General features: G+C 40.4%; 1 protein-coding gene and 1 long non-coding RNA gene across 4 annotated transcripts in view; both read left to right on the forward strand.

The window, feature by feature from the left end:
* Window positions 1-10,358: 10,358 nt before the first annotated feature.
* On the forward strand, window positions 10,359-12,365 carry LOC144382510 (uncharacterized). The gene is made up of 2 exons (XR_013449517.1): window positions 10,359-10,586; window positions 12,197-12,365. It is a non-coding gene; the product is annotated as an uncharacterized LOC144382510 (long non-coding RNA).
* A 582-nt stretch (window positions 12,366-12,947) lies between these two features.
* Window positions 12,948-16,909, forward strand: part of TGFB2 (transforming growth factor beta 2) — a 79,276-nt gene continuing 75,314 nt past the window's right edge. The window contains exon 1 of one of the 3 annotated variants that reach the window (XM_036096180.2): window positions 12,948-14,709. In XM_036096180.2, coding sequence (XP_035952073.1) covers window positions 14,364-14,709 — 346 coding nt within the window. In that variant the 5' untranslated portion in view covers window positions 12,948-14,363. The remainder of the gene's footprint in view (window positions 14,710-16,909) is intronic. The other 2 variants (XM_036096178.2, XM_036096179.2) reach the window with 2 other exon arrangements.

Consider the following 16,909-nt stretch of genomic DNA (forward strand, 5'->3'; position numbering starts at 1 on the left):
CTCATTTGCACATACTTGCATCCTCCCCTCAAGCTTATGCTGGAGCAGAGATGTTTATATTTTCAAACCCATTTGAGTGTTAACAAGTATTACATATCCAAGGTTAAATTAGTCCATGGCCTGGTATTTGTTATCATAAAGGAAGATGCACACCTAAGATATCAAGTGATACATTTTTGTATTTATCCCAACTTTTGAACTTCAGTGTTTTATTAAATTATAGAACTACCATTTTGTCAGGGTAATATAAATAAATGTGAACAAATACTCCTTCAAATAATAAGAGTGCTAACTATCACGATATAACTTAACACAGGTGAATATTCCATTATAACTGAACATATACATAATTTTGAAAAAGAAAATTCTTTGAGCAGTTAAAAACTTTTTTCTCCCCAGAATTAAAGATTATACTTCTTTTTTGCTCTTAATCTTATTCTGGATCATGTTAAAGCTTTGCAAAATTCTTCTGAATAGTACATTTGAATGACAGAAATGGGTAAATAACTTTTTATTTACTAAAATGTTTTTGAAACATAAACTCACGTAGTTTTTGGTTTAATTTAGAAAAATTGGGCAAAATTTTTTAACTGAAAATAAGGAAGAGAACTTATGCAGATTTTCTTCTTTCAGAAATTATTTGATTCCAAAATAAAGACAAGTTGGCAGTATAAGAAAAAATTTTATCACTTATGTTAGAACACTATAAAGCATATTCAAAGTACATGAAATAATTTCTTTTATAAAAATGGGATGTTTTATATGTATTAGTATTGCTGCATCTTAGCTATACACTATGTAGGCAAAATGCCATCACATATTAATATAAATTCAAGGATGAGCCTATTATTTTAGAAACTAAATATGTATCTTGAGATGAATGTTTTAAATATTCTAGCTCTGTCACCTCTACCCTAAGTATTTTACCTACAGCATTTAAATTCTTCTCACATCAATCAGATAAATCTGCATCTATTCTATCTTCCTACATTGTCTTTGAGTTAGGGAGAGACAAGAAAAAGAACCACATTTCTAGATCCTCCCTGCTTTATCTCAATATAACAATATTTGGTTTTTATTTTTGTTAACTAGAATAATATAATAATAAAAAGGTTATTTTTATTTGTTTAGAAAGACTATGGGAAATGGTAACTAGTAACTAGGTATTATCCTGTCCCCTTATCTGGATATTTAGATGGCTGTGGTGAATGTTCTCAATATTTAGCATAGTTTAGTAACAGTTATTAATTGTTTTTAGGCATTGAACTCTCAAAGTCAAAATTAATACCTGTTTTCGGCTGAAAACACTTAGAATCATCTTAGTAGTTTAGCACTTTAGCTTGGAGTCAGAGTACTGAATTTATTTTCAAATTACTTAGAATTCTACATAGATCAAGTATTATTCTACTCATTGAAAAGCATACCGTGGAAGCCCTTTAGATGGAATGGTCTGAAGGCTCACCTTCAGTACTCAGAGCTGAAAATGACTCAGGAGGAGGTTCCGGAAGGTTTATTTGAGGGTAAGTCCCAAGTTCTTTAAAATATTTTGTGTGTTTTACAAGGGAGTGAAAAGGGAATGTTTATATTCCTGGAAACCTCTTAGGGCTCTTGGTCATTGTGTTTTGCATCTATGAATAGACTTAATATTCAGTGGCCACCAACTATTCCTGCCTCCAGTACTGGTCTTCTGGCGGTGAGAATACAGTACTTCATTACAAAGCCATTTGATTACAGTCCATAGATGCCTAAAGATGTCCTACTTAAACATACAATAGCCGAGACTTCCCGATTCGAAGTGTGAACAGAAGCATAGACAAACTGAAGATGTAAATCGTGTTGCTAAGGAGTTAAAGAATTTGTAAGGCCTGAGAAAATTCCTGTAACGGAATCCCCAAAGGGTGTGAGTATTTCTATGGAAGAGAAAGGAGGAGGTCAAATAAATAAGGCAATACTTTGGCAAACTTTGGATAATTTTTTTTGCTCCCTATTTATCTTTACTTATTTTTTGTTATTTTTATCATAGATTTTAACCAATCTATGTGCTGGAAAGATTCATAAGTGAAATGGGATGGAAGTTTTATTTCTTCAGGCTTTTTAATGACTTTAGAGTACCATTATTGTGTTTAGGATGTTGATGTGTTTGTGCAACATGAATTTCACTTTTAAAATAAACATCTGAGGGGCACCTGGGTGGTGCATTTGGTGGAGTGTCTGACTCTTGGTTTTGGCTCAGGTCGTGATCTTAGTGTTGTGAGATCGAGCCCCGTGTTGGGCTCCACGCTCGGTGCAGGGCCTGCTTGGGAGACTCTCCGTTTCCCTCTCAAATAAATAAATCTTTAAAAAATAATAAAATAAACATTTAAAAAATTAGTAGATATATTTTTGGACCTTTGTAATTTCTTAAGAAAAGCATGTATGTGTCTGTGTCTACAATCTGTCTGCCTTAGCCTAGGTTGCTATACCAGAATATCGTAGACTGGGTGGCTAAAACAACAAACTTTTCTCATAGTTCTGGAGGATGATAAGTCCCACCATTGAGGTGCCAGCAGATTTGATGTCTGGTGAGAGCCTTCTTTCTGGTTTGCAGACAGCTGACTTCTTGCTGTGTCTCCACTTGGGGAGGAGAGAGATCATCTTTCCTCAGTCTCTTTTATAAGGGCACTAATCCCGTTCATGAGGGCTACACCCTTGTGACCTAATTTACCTTCCAAAGGGCTCCACTTGCAAATTCCATTACATTGGGGATTAGGGCTTTAATGTATGAATTTGGGAAGACACATATTCAGTCTATAGCAGTGTGTAAAATAGCAAGTTGTACATTCTCAACTTAGATGTGACATAACTACCGTTGTTTCTTTAATTGAAAGTGAAGTGAAGGAAGCAGAATTCATTCTGCTCTTTCCTTAAATTCATCTCTTAGGATTAATGTTCCGGTTGTGTCTGTTTGGTATGTTAGTGATGGGTAGAGACTGTTAAGCCCTGCAGATATTTGCAGGGCAAGGAAACAGGGGTCTGAATTTTGGCCAGCTGGATAGCTGAATCTTAGCGACTATTGCAGCAAAGCTGGGCCTGGTGAACTTTTTCACCAGGGGAACTCTTCTGAAACTTGACTGAATGTATTAATCAAGAAGACCTGTGAACAGATTTGGAAGTAAGATGGCCTTTGAAGTCCATGATAAGACATTTAGAACCTTGATTGACGTTTAACAAAATACTAAATTGTAATGAATCTAATCAGAAATTTATAGACGGAAGGTATCTTCTAATGCTTTTTAAATAATTTTAGATTGTCTAAAGAGTGCTTTCTAGCTTAGAGAACCACATGAATATTTTTCATCCAGGCTACTAAGCATAATTTCAGGGAGTTATAGTTTTAGGCTTTTTATCTAGATGTGTGGTGAACCTTTTGTGCTCAGAAGAGGTATCCTCAGAGACAGTTACAGAACATGTTTTATTTTGTCAAGAATAACTAGTCAGCACTGCTCACCTCTTCCCTCTTTTTCCCCCTCCCTCCAATTGCAGGGGTACATATTGAGCTTTCTGTTAAATGCTTTTTGTGAGCAGCGTTTACAACCAAGGATGTAAGCAAGGATGTGTGTTAAAGGAGTGAGCATAATTCCTTATAACTTCAGCGTCCAAGTCAGTACTGTCCAATAGGATTGTGTTGCTGGATACATTGTATCTCCACTGTCCAATATGGTAGCCCAAGTGGCTACCGAATATTTCAAATGTGGCTAGTGATACAAAGGAACAGAGTTTTAAATTTTACTTAATTTTATACTTTAAATTTTAAAAGCTACACGTGGCCAATGGTGGTCTATCTAACTGCGAAGAAAATAAAGTTAGCGTATATTTAGTCTGATAATGTATCAGTAAACTTTGAAATCATGTCTGTGAGTTCTTGTGATAAACTTTTATGGATATAATTTAAGTATATACAAATATTGGTGTAATTTTATTGATTAAATCATTGTCGATTTCTCTTTTTCACTATTTGTATTTTGAAGAAGATACATTAAGTTGCTTTGTAATTACATTATTTCCTCAGGTAATTATGGTCCTTAAATGTGAGGCCAGAATAACAAATAGCATTTCATTTTTTTAGTGTAATCATCTGCAGCTTTCAGAATGAATACATCCAACTTTAAATCTTATTGATTCTCTAAAAAAATAGATTTATGGTACGTGAACAAGGACACCTGGAGAACTGCCAGACCCACAGACACCAGACACCGTGTACGCTAGGAGGTTCCCTGAAGAAGTGCCGTCAGTCGCAGGCCTCTAGAGTTGTCCAGCAGTTCCAGTCTATTCCAGCACACACTCGACATCCTGCCAGAGCAAATGTAGATTGCAGATTTGGGCAAAAAAACCCCAGAAAACAAAGAGCACAATGAGCATTATTAGCACAGCCAGTTTAAAATGATGAGGTGTTAACCACATTTGTATAAATAACAGTTTCTCTAACCCCTGAATCATTATCCTGCATTTAAATGCAATCGGTTCATAAACATCAAAGCAAGAACACCAAATTTGTATGGGGTCAGGACCAACTGGGGCTCTGAACGGAGAGACAGCTGAGAGCCTTGTCCTTAACGCGTGGGTGGCCTTGCAGCTGTTGATTCACCCTCAGGCTACTAGACAGTTGCCTTTTTGCGCTTGCAGAACCAGACTTCAATCTGAGGTAAAAATGTATCCCCTCCCATGGAATGGACATAAACAATAGATTGACATCAGCTCTCCAAACATCAGCAAGGCGCCCAGACACAGCAGTCACCCCGAAATACTGCGAATTACCAAGCGGAACATCAGGGTGTTTCTACATAATATTTGTCTTTGTACAATACACTGGGCTCTCTTAAATGTATTATAAATATGAAAGCCCATAGTTAAAAAAAGATTGAAGGTGATATTATCCTTCTCTATAAACACTAGGAATAACTAGATTGTGTGACCCACAACTGCCATATTTTGGTTCTTCCACGGACTCCCAAATACACTTGATGATAGGTGAAATGATGTATCACTAGCATGTGAATCAGGCATACGCATACACTTGTTCAAATAATAAGAATTTGAATAATCTATCCACAATGTCTATCTAGCACAGCGCCTGCTGTGTGGTAGGGAGGGTCTCAGGAAATGTCCTCTGTTAGGCATTTGGAGGATCAGGTGCTGTGCATGTAGATTTGTCATGCATTTCTGGTCTATGTGATTGTAAATGTTTCTCCCCACAAAAGTTTACAGTCTGCAGGTAGTAGATACATATTGAGACTCCGTAACCTTACTTCTGGAAACCCTCCTCAGGAAAAGACCCTGATTACAAAAATGTGTGAACGCTATTATATTATAGCATTGTTTTTAATGGCAAGAAATTTTGGACAACCTACAACTTCAGTGATAAGAGAACATTTACATAAACTTTGGTACTTCTACTTTTCTGCTGCCATTTAGAAATGATGGCTGTGAAGACCAGTGAAAACACGTGTCAATAATGTTAACTTAAAAGGTAAGATTAAAACCATGGATAGGATAAGTTTTTTAAATGCCAAAAATTCATTAGATGAATATACGAATATACGAATACATTCTTTATTAAAGAAGATAATTTTTGACAGTTTGCAAGACAAGTCTCACACTGAGTAAAAAGATCCTGACATTTAATGAGATATTAAAACATTTTTTGCCTACTTAGACTGTTCCAGAACTCAAACTCTAAATACTGTCTTACCTAGGACACTCTAAGGGTTGATACGGAGAAGTGCAGAGGTAACTATATCAAGAGTCCTGTTTGCTAGACTCCTACTTTTTCTTTTTTTAAATTTTAACAGTTACCTTGCTTTGAACATTGAACATGAAAAATTTGATTCTTTCCCCCTTGTGTCACTTTGTGTCTCTTGATTAATAGAAATTTATTTTGAAATGAGTATCTCTATTTCCTTGATTTATTTTTAAAATATTGCCTTTTCATGCTCAACCATCTTATTTTGATAGGTCCCATCCATCATTCAAGTTTAGGTTGAAACAGAACAAGTAATAATAACAACAAACATTTATACAGTAATTATTATATGCCAGATACTATTTGTTTTATAATGCCCTTAGCTCACACAGTCTTCCTATAACCCCATAGAGTAGGTGCTGTTATTGTCCCCAGTAAACATCTGGGGGAACAGGTAGTAGATTCAATAACTTGCCAAGGTCACACAGCTAATACATTCAGGTCCAAGCTTGAATCAACAGAGCTGCTATACACAATAGTAATTCCCTAAGTTTAGGTGATATTAATGTCTTACAGAAAATGAGATTCTAAAAAAAAAAAAGAAAGAAAATGAGATTCTAGAAATTGAACTTTGCTCTGGAAAAATAAATGGACATGTTCTATTTTTCAGTTTCATTTACTTAGGACATAAACCTAGGGCCTGGGGAAGGTAGAGGGGACAACGTGTATCAAAAAGTGAAAACCTTCCTGGCAGTGGCAAGTTAGAGTTTCAAGTAGCATGTCTTCCCAGGCTTCATTTTGGTTGCCTCTGTCCGTTTATAATACCATGTACCATGGGAGAGTTTATTTTAGGTCTTAAATATGTCTGGTAATTAAAATGTTTTAATTATCTGGATTCTGCAGAAATGGAACTGTGTTAGTACTGGAGTGGGATCCCATAGTTTTGTCTCTTAGAACACAACTCTGTTGCTCCTTTCATTACCAAGATACAATATATTGCCCATATGCTTCTGTTTATTATTTAATGACATTTTGATGATTCATAAAAATGTAAGTGCTGACATTTTTGCTATTAAGAGTTTAGATATTTAAATTATGCTTTATACAGGAAGACTAGATTTTAGCTTTGGATGTTATTGGCTAGGAGATAACTAGAATTATGGAAGTTCCATTGTTACTGATGTAGGATCTTTCCTGAAAAATGTATATTCAGTACATCAAATTATAGCTTTCATTTTCTTGTGCAGTAGTTTCTGTTATATAGTGCTTGTCCTCTGGAAATTAAACAACAAATCGATGGGAAGTATTCTTGAGGTAACACTTGATTAGTTTTTAAAAAGATTTTTACAGCAAAATGATAATTGTATGATTGTTTAATAAGCTGTGATGAAAATAGAGAAAATTGAGCATGTTGGTTTTCTCCAAATAGGAAGTTGTGAGAAATACCACTGCTCTCCTCTAGGTGGCATGATTTAGGCTATCATTGAATTAGCTGATTGATAACAATTTTTTTTTTCCCCTTCAACCAGATGAGTGCCTAGTCTCTGAGCAATCAATACAACGTGGCTTTGATTAGATTTAATTTTTACAACTGTTCAAATAACTAGGTTGACTTTGTCATTGTCTGTTGTTTAATAACCTTAATTAACATTAAAAGACAAAGATTTCTAAAAGAAGCAAAACCGCAAATCTTATCTGTACTGACCAAACAACCAAAATCCTGTTTGTGTATGGTTGAGGTCCTTCTTGGGTCATAGCACACACCCATTTTCTAAATTTATTTCTTTGGTTTATGGTAAATAGCCTGCCATTGACAGAAACTGTAAAGATACTGCCTTGTAAAGGGGCACATGTGTATAACTAAAATAATCTAAGGTTAAAGCAGAAATTGTAGGAATTTGGATCACAACAATTTTCAAGTTAACAGGAAAACAACCTTTCGATTGAGTTAAGTTCTAGTTTTGTGAAGCCATTACTGTTTATTAAGCAGGGAAGATCAACATGTAAAAAATGTCAGTATTAGGTGACCCATAAGCACCAGATGACATTCTTTTTTTCTGTACACTAAAATGAGAAGACAGAATTCATCTTTACTTTTCAAATTCTCTTATCAATTGTTCATTTTCCAAAATTTAAAAACAAATTTGTGCACAGAATACATGAAATGCTTAAATATCTTTTATCTTCTTCCTTTCCATGTGAGAGACTGGCTTTCATGGAGCTCAAAAGAATCTTGACCAAGTACCTCTTAAAGGCTTCAGTTTTTGGGTGATGCATGTTTATATCAATGCTAAATCTGTACAAGGAAGCATTTTCAAATTTTAGCTCTGATGGTGATTATTAGAATCTGAAGCATAGACAAAGAAAAAAAAAGGCTTGGAAATACGCAAAATATATCACTATGGTAACCAAGAACAGGTGAATGTCTGACATTAACCAATACAGATTTTAAAGTTGCTTTGTTTCAAAATAGGGTGACTATCTGGGACAGTCCCAGTTTACCCCTTCTGTCTTATAATGTATTTACAAATATCATCCTCTTCGGTCTTGAAAGTGCTCAGGTTTGTGTGATAAATTATACAGTCACCCTAGTTGTAAGAGCTTACTTCTCTAAGACTTAAACATCAGGAAAAGTTTGTAGCTGAGAGTCTCCAGTTGTATAGATTATAAACCACCCATATAACTTTGCTTTTTAAAATATTAAGTATACTTATACTTTGCTTTTTAAAATATTTATTTACTAGTTTTTCCTTCTAACATAAAAAGCTACATTCAGCTCTTCTTTTAATGTGCAATTACTATCCCCTCTGTTGGTTTTTGTTTCGTTTTCATTTTTTAATTGCAGGATAATTGAGGCAACAGAAAGGCAAGAAGGTTTGAAATAGAGGTTGGTAACTTTGCTAATGAAAATGTGCACATTCAGATTCTCCCACAGTGATACCCACTGAGATGATGACAAATTCATTCAAAGAATACATATCTTAAAAAATGAAAATTTCACTTCACATTGTGATAGTCATTTTTTTAAATTATGGGCACATAATCATGTCTTTATCATTTGCCTTCTCTTTTTCCCTACTCATCTTTTATTTGTATTTTTTACTTTGTTGAAATATTTCTCTCTCTGCCTTTCCCCCCAGCAACCTAATTCTGGCTTCTTGCTTTGTGCAGTGTGTCTGGACTGCTGGGGTGCTGGGGTAAGGGAGGTGGTAGAGACGCTGTCAGGGACAGGACTGAGGAAAATGCTGCTGGCTTCTCTTTATCAGCGTTAGCATTTGATGAAGCATGTATCCATTTTATACTCTATGACAACTGTCCCCATATGTTCATTTATTTATATCAGTCACTAAATGCTATTTTAGTGGATGACTTTCACCAGAGGCAAGAAACCAGATTTCAGTAGACCCTGGGGCTGACAAAGCCCAGGCCACTAAGAGACTGCCTCCCAAAGAAAGACTTCCTCCCGTTGGAACTCTCAGAGCAGAAAAGTAGTGATATGTAGAGTTTTAAGTGCCCAAAAGCCACAAGCAGTAATCCATCAGCTAATCATAATTCCAAAGGGCAAGACAAATGTTCCCACAGAGTATCATTAAAGTGTGAGTTTATCTCTGCTATGCTCTGTTTTTCTCTAGTCCTTATCTCTTGAGTTGATCCCTTTATCTCTTACCACCTCTGATCTTCTCTTTAAGCTTTCTCCTCCCTGCCTATTGTCCCCTCCTTATCACTTCTGTCTTAGATTAACCTACAGATACAAAATGGAGTTAGTAATTGGATTATTTTTCATGGGGAAGCCACTAACCTTTCCATTATTCTGAGAGCAGAAGTTTGTTTAGCTATAGAAATACATAACAGAACATGAGACAAATTTTTTTATAGACCAAAGAGTGTTTTTGAATTGCATCAAATATAAAATTAGAAGAACCTAAAAGGCTTTGATATATTTTCACATTAAAGCGTTATTTTGTATTTAGCAAGTGGCACTAGTTGTATAGATTTCTTTTCCCTACCTCCTGGTTTTATAATGCTTGAAGCCCTTGCGGGAAGCTTTCAAAGTTGTTGCAAATGAAGTTATTCTTTCTTTAGTCAGGAAGGACCTACTACATCATAAACTCTTGCCTAGGAGCCACAGGGTAAAACCCTGGACAGGGATGAGTAGTTTAGGTATCAGACATTGTTTAGCATCTTGTAGGAATTCCACATTACTGAAGTGAATAGACCCGCTAATGAGCAGAGCAGGGCTAGTGGTTGAAACAGCCACACCCTCTGCCTCTCTGATCTGGAAAACAAAGAAGTCCATTTTAGGGTGTTAAATAATAAGAGACCTTAATCTGGAATTTCTACTTAACTGGGCTTCCGTCGTTTAGAGTTCTGTTCACCAGAAGTATATGTTCTTGTCCTGTCTTCCTACAATTCATGGGAGCAAAGTACCAGACTGTTTAAAATAACTGAATGGGAATGTACTTACCAAACTCCTAGGAGTCATAACCATGAAGCGAAGTCTTACTAGCATCTTCCCTAGCTTTTTCATTCTATTTATATATGAGAAAGAGTAGAGACCACATGTCTTTTATTGCACAGTCTCTGACAAAAATGAAGAAATGAGGATATAAAAAGGGTGGGTAACATTTAATGAGCACATACTAAGTGCCAGGTTTGTTGCAAGTGTTTTGTGTAACTTGTGTAATTCAGTCCTCAATAATCTTGTTGGTACTATGTGTTGTCCCCTTTTCACAGATGAAGAAACTAACACAGTATCTGAGTAACTTGGCCAGGATCACAAAACCAGAAAGTGACCGAAATTTGAACCCAAGAAAACTTGACTCTGGAGCCTGTCCTTTAACCACTATGCTCTCTCTGCCTCCTTGAGGTAATCAAGATGGTTTATATAAGTTAAATACCTTTTCAAGGTAATCAAGATGATCTATATGAGTTAAATACCCTTTTACCGTGATGAGTGTCTGAAGTCCCTCCCACATAATAAGATCTCAATAAATTTAGTGAATATTTACTTCCTGAATATAGAGATGAAAAGGCTCCAAAAGGCTCCAGAAGAGTTTAATAGAAGAAAGGATCCATTTGTGGAGGCATCTCTTATAGTCTTCACCTGTTTACATCTTCAAAGGGTTCCTACCTGAGAGGTAGAAAGGGATTCCACTCCTGCTGGCCCTCAGTTACTATACTTGCCCATGCCACATTTTACCACGCACTCCCTTGCCCTACCTTCCTGGGCTTTGGGGAAATTAGAAGTACTCTCTTATGAATAGGCCAGGGGGTCTAAGGGGTTGTTAAGTTAGCAGTAAGTGCTCAACAAACTAAGTATTATGGACATAAGTGTGTATGTTTATGTTGGGAAGAGTTATCAGAAGAATTTATTGCTTACATTGTTTTCCTCGAAGTGATGTAGGTGGACTTTGGCTAATCTATCCATACTCTAATCTGAATCCACTTAACCTCCCAGGTAAATTGGTGTCTATACCAAGAAGGTAATCTCCCTGGTTTGTGGGGAGGCTGAACCTATGACCTCAGCGGAGTATCATGATGGAGTTAACCAGCCGTACTCCAAGGCAGCGTCTTCAGTCACTAGCTCTAGTTTGCAAGTCCTGCTCTACATTTTAGAATTGCCTCAGGTATATGAATATTCACTTTGCCCCCTCAATGTAGAGCTGGTTTTTTGCAGTTGTCAAACTGAACTTAAAGGGATAGCAGCTCGATGAGTCTGAGGGAAAGCTAGCCCCACAGGAGCTCCTCTTTGATTATAATTTGCTTTGGCTGTTAGCATGACAGCTGGTTGTCCAACTCTTTTCAAGCCACTTCAATTTGAAAGTGGCCTCAAGGAAAGGAAACTGCTAATGCTGATTTATACATAACTTTCAGAAGTGGATTGGAACAATCTCTTTATTTCAGAGTTTTCCAATGTGCCCTAATAGGTAAAGAATTCCATGTTCAAGGGGAGTTCAGAATATGCTAGGTTAAAAGAGCTGAACAGTTTGTTTTTTTCCTGCAAGATTTTCAGAGCCTTTAACATGATGATGGGAATTGTGGATCTGTAAGAAGCAACAGGGACCCATTATCTCCCAAACTTACTTCACTATGGAATCCATCTTTGTCAGACATGTTCTCGTACCAGTTTACATACGGCATCTTAGAAGTCCACGGACAATGGATCCTGACTGTAAAATGCAGCTCTACCACTTACTATGGAAAAGAAACATCTGAACTAGGGAATAATAGAGAGGCTTTGAGTTTGGGGGGAAACTCAACAGAGTTTCCACTTTAAATCATCTTTCTAGTCAGTATGGCCATAGTCATGATGAAATGAAAATGTTGACTTTGAGTAACAAGGTAAAATAAAAGACAAAGGGAAAAGTGAACGGTGGCAAGAATCATTCTTGGATTCATCTAATTGAGACTAGGTTGAAATAGAAAATGTCAAGTAACGTGTAGTACGTAACAGTAGACATCACTTTAAAATTCCAGCTTCCTGGATGTATGCTATGGAAAGAATGAAGTTGGTTGCTAATGTCTACCTAGGGAAGAAGCTGAGGAAGAGAAAGCCATATGAAGAGGTGGCATGTGCAGCAAATTAAGGTATTCATTCATTCAAACAGTGAAACAAGTAAATGTACTTCATTCTCTAGATAAAAAAGATTGAGCTGTTTTCATGTTTTCATCAGTTCACAGTCAAATGGGGGACTAGACTGTAAACAACAAACCATAGTAAGATAAACTTTAGGATAGCGGTACTAGCACAGTGTTATAGGATCTCAGAAAATGATTCCACTAAAAAGGTAGGAAGTGAATCTTAGATTGGAAGCATGTGTCAGGGCTGGGGGGGTCCTGAGTAAACTGTGTCATGCCCATTCACATGAGAGTGTGTGTGTGTGTGTGTGTGTACAATACAGAAGGGAAGACTTTCTAGAGCAAGTGATTCAGTTTGGGAGGCTGTGAGTGAGCCACACTAAGTAAAAACGGGAGGCTTGATAGCTTGTCCTTCAACAGACAGGTCCAAAATGACTATATAAAGTAAATACCATAAATCACTGTTGTCAGGGCGCACACTCCACCTCCTCCCTCCCTTCCCCACAGCCGTCCTCATTTCCACACCCCCTCAACGGTTCAGGGAGAGCTCGTGGTCTAAGTAAACGAGAGGACTTCTGACTGTAATCCTAGCACGTCACTTTGTTGAAGGCAAACACGTGGTTCAGAGAGAACTTATAAATCTCTCCTCCCAGGCAAGATCGTGATGTTATCTGCTGGCAGCAGAAGGTTCGCTCCGAGGGGAGCTCCAGAAGCTCCCGACGAGAGAGAGAAAAGAGAGAGAGAGGGAGAGAGAGGAGAGAGAAGAGAGAAAGGCAGACAGGAGAGGTAGAGCGAGAGAGAGGCAGAGAAAGGAATACAGAGAAAAGCAGGAGCGCAAGTGACGGGGACACGGGGAAAGGGATGGAGAACATAGTATAACGGTCTAGGGAGCCATTCGGGAGCAAAGTGAGGGGTTGCCCGGCTGCAGAAAGGCGAAGGAGAGGGTCTATTGCAGGGTGCCAAGTGCCCACCTACTCGCCGCGAGAAAGTCCGAGTGGGAGAGAAACCAGGAGAGGGTGGGAAAGGGTGGGAGTCCAAGGGACGCCCTCGCAGCCCCCTCAGGAATAACACTCCCTAGGCAGCGCGTCCCCGGGGCTGAAGGCAACGGCGGCAGCCGGTCGTCTGTTGCCGGGTTGGCGTCTGGAGCGAGAGCAGGAGGAGGAGCAGGAGAAGGAGGGAGGTGGAGGCTGGACGCGTCTGCGAGCGGCGGCACGACGTGGAGTAGCCGGGCGGGTCGGCGCGCGCCGGCCGGGGTGTCGGCCACCGCGCGCAGCAGCTCCGGGAGCAGGATCGTCGCCGCCTCTGCCGCCGCCGCCGCGGCCCGCGCAGGACCCGACCGAGTCCCGAGCGCCGTGCGGAGCGCACCCGCCTCCCCGCGGCGCGCCGGGCTCGCCCCCAGCGCGCGCACACGAGCGCGCGCACACACACCCGCTCACACACTCACACACTCACACACGTGTGCGCTCTCCGCTCCGGAGCCGCGGCTGCTCCCGCTCTCAGCGCCGCAGTGGAAGGCAGGGCCGAACCGCTCCTTCTTTAAATACCTAAATTACCGCCCGGCCAGCCTCGGCGGCCCCCCGCACAGCGCTCCCGGCGCCCCTCCCGCCAGATCGCCAGCTGCCAGCCCCGGGACCTTTTCATCTCTTCCCTTTTGGCCGGAGGAGCCGAGTTCAGATCCGCCACTCCGCACCCGAAACTGACACACTGAACTCCGTTTCCTCCTCTTAAATTTATTCCTGCCTAATAGCCACTCGTCTCTTTTTTTTCCCCCATCTCGTCGCTCCAAGAAAACTTTTTCTTACTCCCCAAAGTTAGGGTTCCCCCTGCCCATCGTGTATTAATATTTCCACTTTTGGAAAGACTTGCATTTTCTTTTTAAAGGAATTCAAGCAAGATACCTTTTTCTATTGGACATTGACTCTCGATTGTTTGCAAAAGTTTCGCATTAAAAAAAAAAAAAAAAAATCTACCTGATCTGTACTTGAGAGTTGTTGGTTTCTTTTTTTTTCCTTAGTTTTTTTTTACTTTTTTTTTTTTTTTTAACTTTTTCCACCTTTAAAAAAAAATGTACTACTGTGTGCTGAGCGCTTTTCTGATCCTGCATCTGGTCACGGCCGCGCTCAGCCTGTCTACCTGCAGCACGCTCGATATGGACCAGTTCATGCGCAAGAGGATCGAGGCGATCCGCGGGCAGATCCTGAGCAAGTTGAAGCTCACCAGCCCCCCAGAAGACTATCCCGAACCCGAGGAAGTCCCCCCGGAGGTGATTTCCATCTACAACAGCACCAGGGACTTGCTCCAGGAGAAGGCGAGCCGGAGGGCGGCCGCCTGCGAGCGCGAGAGGAGCGACGAGGAGTACTACGCCAAGGAGGTTTACAAAATAGACATGCCGCCCTTCTTCCCCTCGGAAAGTAAGTACTGTTTTTTCGCTTCCATTCCCTGAGGCTTAGCGCTGCCCGAGGCTCTCGGGGCCGCCACGACTCCAGGGACGGCCCTTCCCGCTCCGGGTCCCGGTCTGCGCTCCCCCTCTCCGGTCCTCCGTCCCACCCACCTCCTTGCTGGTTGTGTGCCTGAGAACGTTAGGCTTGCAGTCCGCGACTTTCGACTTGATTTTCTCCATGTCTCCCTTCCCCCAAGGCCTCGGTCCCGTACGAGGCGTTATGCTCTCCTTCGGGCCCCTGAAAGTCTCTTCCCGGCCACTAGCCAGGATTCAGGCCCCCTCCCCTGTCAAACGAGAGGCGCTCCCCAGGGCCGAGTTAGACCGGGACGTCTCGGTGGGCTTGTTTTCTTTGCTGCGGGCTGAGTGGAGCCCGCCGAACTGGCGCACGAAGGGTTAAAAAAAAGTGGCTCAAACCTAGCCTCTCCGGAAGGCGCCCCTTTCCGGGCCGACCTATCAGCGGGTTCTCCAACCCTTCCCTATTGTCTCTAACGCCCCTGAAAATGTCAGCATCGCCAAGGCAAAACCCGATTTGGAGACCCCTCGAAAAATAGCTCTGAACCCTCAATTCTTGCATCTCTTGCCACAGCTGGGTGCTTACACCCCGCAAAGGCGAGATCTTGTCACCACGTCCCCCTTTGATGTCACCTGGAGTGGCAGGAAGGACAACTTCGTTTCTGACGATGTTAAAAAAGTGTTTTACTTCGCGTTATTTTTCAGTATTCCCTCAGACCTGTCTTCTTAAGATCGCTGGTGGAGCAGGTCATTTTCCTTTACGGGTTTACCGTTTATCTTTCTCCTCTTGAGCCGCTCCCGGCTCCCTGAGCTCTCTTAGACTTCCTTGCAGTTACTTCGGTGCATTCCTAAATCTCACAGAGTGTAGAAGACAGCCGATTTTTTTTTTTTTTTTTTAAACTGGCTTCTCTGAGGGCAGCGGCCTCAAAACTAGTTGGCATACAGTAGCATTGGGAGTGACGTGATTTATCGCAGTTCCTCTGGGGGGAAGGGAAGAGGACAGTTAGCTGAGAATGATTTCCAAGTTCTTAGGGGGAAAAAAAAAAGAAATAAAGAAAAGAAAAGGAGAAGAAGCATCCAGTGATACCTGAGAGGGTTAAATACCAGGAAGAAGAAGAAGAAGGGAAAAAAAAGCTTCAACATTTGCGTATTCCAAATCCCAAGTCATAAACTTTTTCATTGGTTGCCCATTTCTCTCCTCCCCTTTCCATGCCCTATATACTTGCTGGCTGCCTTCACAAAGTCTCTGTGTCTTGCCTAAATAGATAATATGGCCATCTTGATAGTTTTCTCCTAGAGGTTCTAATTGCAGGATGGTACTTTTCTTTTTTAATATTTATTTTTAGTTTGACAAATCCTAGTTCTGTGACTTGCCAAGTCTTGTACTTGACAGTCTCAGAATGTCAGCCCATGGATCTCACGGCAGTCTTCCTGGCCACCTTTCTTTTTGCTGCACCTTCTCTTCTTGTCCACGAGCAGAGTAGATCCGGGAGATCCTGGCAAGCAGGATGGTTTTATTATTGTAATTAGGCACCGTCCACAACAGTGGTGATAAATACACACCGCCCTGGTTATTCCCCTCAGGAAGTAAAGCTTTCTACCTGGGGTGGAGCCAAGGAGATATTAGGAAAACAAGTTCACTGTAATTGGTCCAGAATGATTGAGACCAAACGGAGAGTTGAGTCAGTTTGCTTTCTCAAGCACGTGTATCTGGTCTACTGGTATTTGGGCAGGCGGGCAAGTAAAGTGGGTTATATAGAATCTGAACCGGGTTTACCTGCAGAAGTTCAAATGAATTGCCAGCATTTTGTAACAGACAGGAGGTCTGATTTCTTCCTCATCATTAGACAGGTGTGGGGAGAGCCAGTTACCTAAGAGAGTGTTGATTCTTTGTTCCTTCCGGCACACCTCAGTCCAAAGAGCCAAGGTGGTCCAACCCAGGAAAATGATCATCCCCAAACTGGAAAAATTCTCAGAACGTAAGGATTTCAGAGGATGACAGCTCAGATCAGTGTGTGGATTCTCTACTCCATCCCACCTCCAGCTACCAAATAGATTAAAAGCTCTGCTAGGTGCAGTATAAAAAAAGTATACTATCAGTTTTCATGCAGAGAATACCGGCTTCTATGGAAGTTTAGGGGCAGAAAAGCATATTAAGA

Source organism: Halichoerus grypus, chromosome 7 (assembly GCF_964656455.1).
Source record: "Halichoerus grypus chromosome 7, mHalGry1.hap1.1, whole genome shotgun sequence".
NCBI lineage: Eukaryota > Metazoa > Chordata > Mammalia > Carnivora > Phocidae > Halichoerus > Halichoerus grypus.